We start from the raw sequence: 8,542 nt of genomic DNA, 5'->3' as shown, positions 1-8,542 counted from the left end.
AATAACTCGTAAGGAGCCTTATGAATAACTTTTGTAGGAACCTTATTCAAAATATGCAATGTTGTCCTAAGAGCTTTGCCCCACAAGGTCAAGGGAATGTTTGAGTGATTCAACATCGCTCGAACCATTTCTTTAAGCATACAGTTTCTTTTTTTAACTACATTATTCTGGTAAGCATTACCAGACATGGGATACTGAGGTATAATGTCTTCCTCTTTTAGAAATTATGCTAATGACATTTTCTTTTGTCCTATCTCAGTGAAACGACCATAATATTTGCCACCTCTGTCAGACCTGACAACTTTAATAATTGCATTGATTTATTTCTCTACTTCTTTCTTGCAGTCCTGAAAAACCTGAAAGACTTTTTATTTTTTAAATAATAAATAGAGATACATATACCGTGAATAATCATCTATAAAGTTGAGAAAATACTTTTCACCCATATTACATGATGAAAAAGGGCCACAAACATCCGTATGCAATATCTTCAACTTTTTATTACTGCATTTGGCATCTTTATTATATGTATTAGACTGTTTAGCCTTTATGCAGTCATCACATGGCACTATATATGTGAAATCAAGGGATCCAAGGATTCCTTCTTTCATAAGTCTTTGGACTTTCTCTTTCGAGATGTGTCCTAACCTTGGATGCGAAAGCAAATATGATTGATCTTCCCTTAGACCACGTTTATTGTCAATCATTATGTTCTCAACAGAATAGGATTTCTAAATTCGGAATTCAATTTTTAATTTATACAAACCATCATACACATATGCAGAACCTACATTAATAAAAAAATTTATAATAACAAGCTTGGAGTTTTCAAATTTAAAACTAAAATTAAACTTATCAAGTTTCAAAATTGAAATTAGGTTCAAACTATAGGATGAAACATAAAATGTATCAACTAAATCCAAAATGAATCATGATTCCAACACAACTCTGCAGGTCTCAACGTTCTTGACATGTGAACGCATCTTATTTCCTGAGAAGATGCTTCTTTCATGCTTTATTGGTTCATTTTGTTCATAAATGCCTGCAAAGAGTTAACAATGTGCACTGTAACAGCAAAATCAATCCACCAACTATTCAATGAAACATGATTCAAATTACACTCACGAGAAACAAATGACTTATTACCTTTATTTTCGAGTTATTTTTTATGCTTCAAGCAGTCCACCTTCTTATGTCCCTTCTTGCAGAAGAAACATTTTATAAAAAAAGCCTCATGCCTGGGATATGGCTTTCGCCTGAGAGTTTGAACTCTCTTAAGAGGTTTTCTTCTTGTTCTTCCTTTTGAAGAAACCTTTCTTTGGCACCAGCCTATGTTTTTCCTTATGAGAGGCCATATATGCACTTGACACCCTCTCACCCTTCAGTCTTTCTTCCTCTTCAACACACTTGGTCAAGAGGTCATTAAAAGATCACTCATCATTATGTGTGTTGTAGGAGATTTTGAAGGATCCATATTCAGTATGCAATGAGGTCAAAATTAGATGGATGAAGAAAGCATCGAAAATGGCGAACTTCATGTCATTTAGCTGAGATACAATGTTTTTTATTTCCAAAATGTGTTGTCGGATGTGACTATCATCAACATATTTCATAGATACTAGTTTGAACATAAGTGTACTGGTCATTTCCTTATTAGAACTGATAAATTAAGCCTCAATGGCTCTCAGAAATTCCTTCATTGTTCTGCAGTGAGGAATAATGCCTCGAATGTTCTTAGCCACTAGAGATTGCAAAAGCAACATGCCAAGTCTTTTTAAGCGCTCCCACTTCTCAAAAATAGCCTTCTTATTGGTTGTACTCTACTCTATAAGAGCGGGAGGTTCGTCAATCCTAAGGGCCAGATCTAAGTCCATGTATTCGAGATTGAACAACACTATTTCTTTCCAATCTGAAAATTAGATCAGTCTAATAGGAGAATATTACTAGAACCATCAATGAGGAAAGAACCTGATATAACAAGGAATAAAAGAGAAAACTTTATTATTGCTTAGACAAGACTTGTGATGAAAAGGTAAACATTGAGACCTTTTATTATTTACCTTTTTTGAGACAAGCATAATTGAGTCATTATCGTTCCATTTTAGTGAAAATGATAATACACAGTCATTTCGTCTTCTTAATTCACAAAAAATTTGACTTCAGTTGGTGAAACTAGCAGATCATGTAACTAGAGACAATTCAACATTGTACCTTTGGGTACGAACATGCTTCATAGGCTGGAATACACATCTACTATTATACCTTATTTGATTTTGGAACACAATAACCTACCTTTGAGTAGAATCATTGTTTTATAAAGTCACACAATTCTAATGTTAAATCTTAATATGATCCAAATAATTCTCAATCAATGCACTCAGATCACTTTGGTGATTGCATGAGTCAGTCAATCAAGATCTTTTATCGAAATCACATTTGTATTTTGGAGCATGCTCATGTACACATATTAATGCATGTATATTCATGACAAAATATACATTATATGATTAAAATACAAGTTTATGCCTTAACTTATATGCATAAACTAATTTTGATGATAATATATTAGAAAATGTCATGAATTTAATCATAATCATGCTTAAAAACTTTATGCATAACTTAAATAATATAAAACACATGTATTAAACATGCATAAGTCATGCTAGCTTAACAATAAACACTTCTAAAGCATAAAAAATGACAAAAACATACTCATATGGGTAAAATCTAGGGTCCTTAAGCTAGAACCAGTCTAAAAACACCTTGAACCAATCCTGAACCGGTCATCTAAGGGTTTGAACCGGTTCTAGACCTAATGAATCGATATAAAACATGAACAAAAGCTCACAAAACCCTATAACCAAATGAGAAAATTCTTGTATCTTCATGTTTTCATGAAAACAGAGTCTCTATATCTCAGAACCGGTATAAAACCAATAGAAATCGGTCAAAAATAGCTATGAACCGGTCCCAGGAAGTGCCTTATCGGTCACAGAACTGGTTCAGGTGTAAATAGTGCCTTATCAGTCATCCTCATAAAGGCACCTTGGCCCAACGCTGCAACTCTCATCCAAAGCCAACACGTTGTAACTCTCTCCCGAAGTTAGCAAAACGTTACAGCAAGTATCAAACTGACGAGTCACGAACAATAACTTTTTTCGCACACGCAATCCACAGAGAAACTGCCAAGTCAAGGAACCAAAACAATAAGCATTATGCTCAAAATGGGCACTCCGCTAACTTACAATCTTGGGAGAGAATATAGATGTTTAGTTGGGTCTTCCATCTCCAAATGTATAAATTCATCCAGCTGAATCCAACGTGCATTCTCTGCATGCACAAGGCAAACGTTACGCTCCACCTGTAAGACTAGTGCACAACTAGTAGGAATCTTTGCCTTATTCACGTTCTCTTAGCCAACTGAATAGCAACCTTACACTTATGTTTACCATGGTCAAGATGTCTCATACCATCCTGACAATATCTTGTTTCTATGCTCGATTAAAATACTTCAGCTGCACAAATTTGCATAACCAAGATAAACTATTATTTTTTTCTTCAGTGTCGCACTCCATGAACAATAAGGTCTCCGTGAATCTTTCTACTATGATATCAATTTTGTCAGGGGCCTACTTTTTTAATAGGTCAGAGTGGTGCGACGGTCCTTCCTTACCGTTGTAAGCCTTCCTATCACTTTGTCACGGGCATAGAATCTTTCGCAAACCCGCGATGGCGTCAAACTGCCCAGTCTCGGCATTCTAACGACCAAAGGCCGTGCACCAACACTTTTTCATGTGTTGAATCATTTTCATTGACCCTGCGCACCACTTCGTGATCAATTGCCTAGCAAAAGCTGATCAAATGCATTTTTAAATGCAAATTCTATCTAGTCTATGTCACTTAGTACATAGTCGTCACATACCAGCTATCACTTTTAAAAAGGGCACAAACTTGCCTTAACCTTGTGTGCCATAGAGCGTATTGCGATTTCATGATCACGCTACAGCAAAACCTCACCATTGAAGGAAAAAGATCTTACGACCTCCAGTCCGAAGACCAATTGATAATTGAACACCATAGCAAAAAGCATCACCCAGACTCATTTGTCGGCGCCTAGGCATTCACTCACTAGCCCTGAGTCGTCATACTCGGTTGGAATCACCTAAGGTGATTCCTTGAAGAATTAGCCCTAACCCACATGCACCATCGTAAGTCCAAACGCTACGCGTGGAAAACTCCTGTAAGCTGAGAGGTCCTCAACCAAATATTCAAAGGCAACATCTTCTGATCCGCTGGCACTGCTTAATCAAACAACGCTCTACATCTGTGCCGCCATACAGTTATGCACTAACAATGATACAGTTGCTTATCGAGTGACACGTTACCGATCAAGCCAACACACACTGCGCATTCCTACACTCAATGCATTTTTATTCAGTAAAGCTCCACACTGCAACTTGCCCTATTCGAAAAGTACATTCTTGGTGTTGCTGCTACATTCGTTCACACAAGCAAGCAACTCAAAGAGTGGGTACACCAAGTGCCTCAGCCAATGTGTCCTCCCCCTCAAAGTGTGGAGAGCTGCGTGGGGTACCTCGTGTAAGTGCCTTAATGGGTGAACTGCTGCGTCCTAGCATTGCTACTCGACATGCCAAGTGTCAAAATTGTTGTCTCTGCAGTCCCTCACAAAATGAACTTGTAGTTGAGCAAATTGGATCCAATTAACCAAATTTGAACCAGTTTGACTAGATAGGATCCAGTTAACAAAATTACATAGTCACTCATAGTGGATTCCTGAATGAAACCAGCTGAACTATACTGGATCCAAATGGATCCAGTTAACCAATTTAGATTCACTCAAACATATTTGACTCCGCAAACTTGAAAATTGGCAAAGTTTTTGGGCTGTGATTTTTTGAACTCTATAAAAACCTGCCTACATGTTGGAATTGAATAATCCAACGGCTGACCTCTATGAAATCAAGCACGTAGATCACATCTATATGACCAGGATTTGAATAAATAATAAAAAAAAAACATTTTGCATATTTCATTTTATAGGTTCTGAACACTGTATAATGGCTGGACATAATGAAATCTTAAACAAATTTTTTATTTATTTATAATCAAGGGATTCCCTCGTATAGAAATTGAACTCAAAATCCATTGATAAAATAGTGCAGCTGTAACCAGTCCAAACCATCTTGTTTGATCCAATGATTATGAATCTTCTAAAGAGTCTAATAAACAATCAAGCTCAAGCTTCTCAGATAAAGCATGCCCAAGCTTTCACAATCTATATTCCATGAGCTTTGATTGGGTGTAGCTTACGCAGTCCAACCAAGTCAGGCTATAACACGACCTTGTTTGATTATGCAAACCATTTATTTTGTTTTGACCAGAGAAATACTTTCTTTTTAGAGTATTACCAGAGATACATCATACATAATTGGACATAGCTTAGCCTCCATTTTGGGCCTCATAGTCGGGTAGGTGTTGGAGGGGGAATCTGTAATGCTTGTTGTCATTGAGATGTGATGCAATTTGGCAACCCCAAAGTCCCTCTCATCTTCCCAATCTAGCTACAAATTCATAGAGGTTGTAGTTGGCACCTTCTAAGTTAGAGCCCCTTGTCTTCTCCCTTCTCAAATCCCTTTCAGTTTGCTCCCTAAATCTGCTGGTTGTTTGGTTCTGCTGGTTGTTTGGTGTTGATAGTTGGCAAGGAGATACCAAATCCCAAAACTCCTAGAAATCCTGGTTTTGGTAATTCCAATATGCATTTCAATGCCAAATACTGGATAAAAAACAAAGCCTCAGTAGGTTTCAATTTCAGATATAGACAGGAAGTATTTGGGTCCCTCATATTCTGATTCAAATATTAAGGACGGTGAGGATGCCTAAAAAACTGTATACATATAAGAGATTTATTTTTGAAAATATTATAAATATATTAAATTGTATTGAAGAAAAATACTATCATTATTTGTTATGCATCCCACCATTAGAGAGGAACGATCAGGTGCAATGTGATTGCACGCTTTTAGTGTGCCGCTGCACTTGATCACCCTCCATCTTTGAGATAGGGTGTGCAATCACCTGATCTTTTTTTACAGAGAGAGATGATGATGATGACGACGACGACGACGACGACAGTTGTGGTAGATATATGTTATTGTCATCATTGTTGACATTACAGAATAGGGAGATGATGCCAATAACATTAAAGATGTGTTTCCCATGTGGTCAGCAGCTACTGTGTTACAAAGTACCCATGTTACAAATCTCGAAAGTAGTACCCATGTTCAAAGATTACGATTCAAATTTTTTCTCTTTTTTATGACGAGAAACCCTCACAAACAATTGGGTCACGTAATGGGCCCATCCTCCTGCAATTCAGGCCAAGTCACCCATACTCAACCCCTTAAGAAGCTTACCAGTTAAAGACACCTGCACGCCTGATGAGAATCGAACCTGAGATGAAAGAGTTAGAACCCTCTCCCTAAGCCCGCTGCGACTTGGGCGACTCGAGCAAGCGTGTATGTTTCAACTTTTAAGATGGTGAAAAATCCACAGCTTAATACTCATGAAGGCATCACTTAAAAATTTTCACAAAACATGTTGGATTCAACTCTAACACAAAAAAACAGCAGCTTAATACTCATGAAGGCATCACTTAAAAGTTGCACAAAACATGTTGGATTCAACTCTAACACTAAAATTTTCAGATACCAAATATTCAGTAAGCTCCATTAGAAACCAAGATTCACGATTGTGTTTTGCAACTTGGAAAGTGTTGAGGACGAGTCGCGGACGACCTGTATGGAGTGGTGGAGCCCATTATTACCATACCGGAACCAAGAGATGGGGCAACGCCCAATCACCCTCCGCGGCCGTGCTCCTCCATGAAAGCCTTGATCTCAGCCACGAGCTTGCCGGATTCCGGCAACTCCGGGAATAAGTAGAAGGCGTGGATGCTATTGGGGTACTCGAGGAGCCTCGCCTCCACGCCGGCCTCCCTCAGAGCCTCGTAGTAGAGCCTCTGCCGGTCCTGGAGCAGATCGAACCCACCGACGACGACCAGGCTCGGCGCGAGCCCGATCCCGCCGAGGCTTGGCGCGCGCGGCCCAATCACGTTCGCCGCGGGGTGGTCGCGGTCTGCCCCCTCCGGCAGGAACGCTCGCCAGAGGAAGTCCAGCCGCCCGAGGGACGCGATCGGAGCGTCCCTCAGGCGGATCTCCGACGGTAGCCGCTCCTCCCCGCCGAAGTACGGCTGGATCACCACGTGCCCCGCGACCCTCAGTGGTCCGAAATCCTCTCCCTTCGAAGACTCCGCCGCGACACGGGAGCCGACGTGGTGGACGATGTTCGCCCCTGCGCTATCTCCGGCGAGGAAGCACCGTCCGAGATCGGCGGAGTCCGGCAGCCGGCCGGGCTTCGAGATCCACCGGAGCGCGGCCTCGGCGTCGTCGTAGGCCGCCGGGAACCGGTGCTCCGGCGCGAGGCGGTAGTTCACTGATACGACGAAGGCTCGGAGGCGCCGGGCGAACCGGCGGCAGACGGCGTCATACTGCCTGAAGTTGGCCGCGAGGAGCGCGAACCCTCCGCCGTGGAAGAAGACGATCACCGGGAGCTTCTCTCCGGCGGGGGCTCCTGTCGGGGTGAAGAGGCGGAACCAGACGCCGGTGGCGGAGTCGACGACGAAATCTGCGGTGGAGACGCCGTTCACCGGCCGGTCGCTCGCCGAAGACGTGAAGTCGAGGACTCGGAGGAGGCCGCGGTTGATCGTGCCGTCGTTCCGTAGGGCAATGTCTGTCACCATGCCCGAGAGCGAGCAGAAGAACTTCACGCGCCACGGGAGAGCCGGAGAGGTGTTTTCTGGCGTCGGCATCGGGTAGTGTGGTAGTTTCCCGGCACGGCGGGCGGTTTCTCGACGGTCTCTTTTCTCTCTCTCTCTCTCTCTCTCTCTCTCTCTCTCCTCTTGAATGTGAGTGGGCAACCTACCCTTCATGTCAAATGTCGGTTTCAATCCTTTGGTTTAAAAAATTAACAGAAATGCCCTCCTCCATTTCCTCAAGCCACCACCAAATGAGCCAGGTCGACGGGTCGAACAGGGGCTTGACTAATCCGGGTCTGGGCCTGAATTGGACCTGAAGGAACTCTTATTGAAGCTTTTAGGTGGTTCGGGTCCAAAGGTATAGGTCCGGATGAATTAGGGTCATACCCAGATTGTTTTTAACTTAAGACGGCAACCAATATCCAAAATCTGATTCTCAGGAAATCTTCAAAAGAAAAAAACTCATGGTACTTTGAAAATCTTGATTTTCTCGAAAAGCAGAAGAAACTTCAGCATTTAAAAAAAATGAAAGAAAGAAAAACTAAATGTCAATAAAGAAAAATATAAATAATATAAAATGCTAAAATATATGCTTTTATCTCAGCATTATTGTGATAAAATGCACTAATTTAAAATACTTTAAAAATATTGAATCGTTTTTGGCATTATGTCAGCTTTTTCAATCTCCCACCTAGGGGATGCAAACGG

General features: G+C 41.1%; 1 protein-coding gene across 1 annotated transcript; it reads right to left on the bottom strand.

Moving 5' to 3' along the window:
- Positions 1 to 6,603: 6,603 nt before the first annotated feature.
- On the bottom strand, positions 6,604 to 8,005 carry LOC149838132 (putative carboxylesterase 18). The gene has a single exon (XM_090007599.1). It carries the CDS (start codon positions 7,886 to 7,888, stop codon positions 6,878 to 6,880), a length of 1,011 nt encoding a protein of 336 aa, XP_089863725.1. The 5' UTR covers positions 7,889 to 8,005; the 3' UTR covers positions 6,604 to 6,877.
- Positions 8,006 to 8,542: the final 537 nt, after the last annotated feature.

Source organism: Nuphar pumila, chromosome 5 (genome assembly GCF_984573655.1).
Source record: "Nuphar pumila chromosome 5, dmNupPumi1.hap1.1, whole genome shotgun sequence".
NCBI classification, from domain to species: domain Eukaryota; kingdom Viridiplantae; phylum Streptophyta; class Magnoliopsida; order Nymphaeales; family Nymphaeaceae; genus Nuphar; species Nuphar pumila.
Note: the sequence above shows the minus strand (reverse complement) of the source record. Positions and strands in the feature narration are given on the sequence as shown.

Excerpts from the sequence above, each read along its gene's own strand:
- LOC149838132 (XM_090007599.1), bottom strand. The coding sequence starts at position 7,888 with ATGCCGACGCCAGAAAACACCTCTCCGGCTCTCCCGTGGCGCGTGAAG.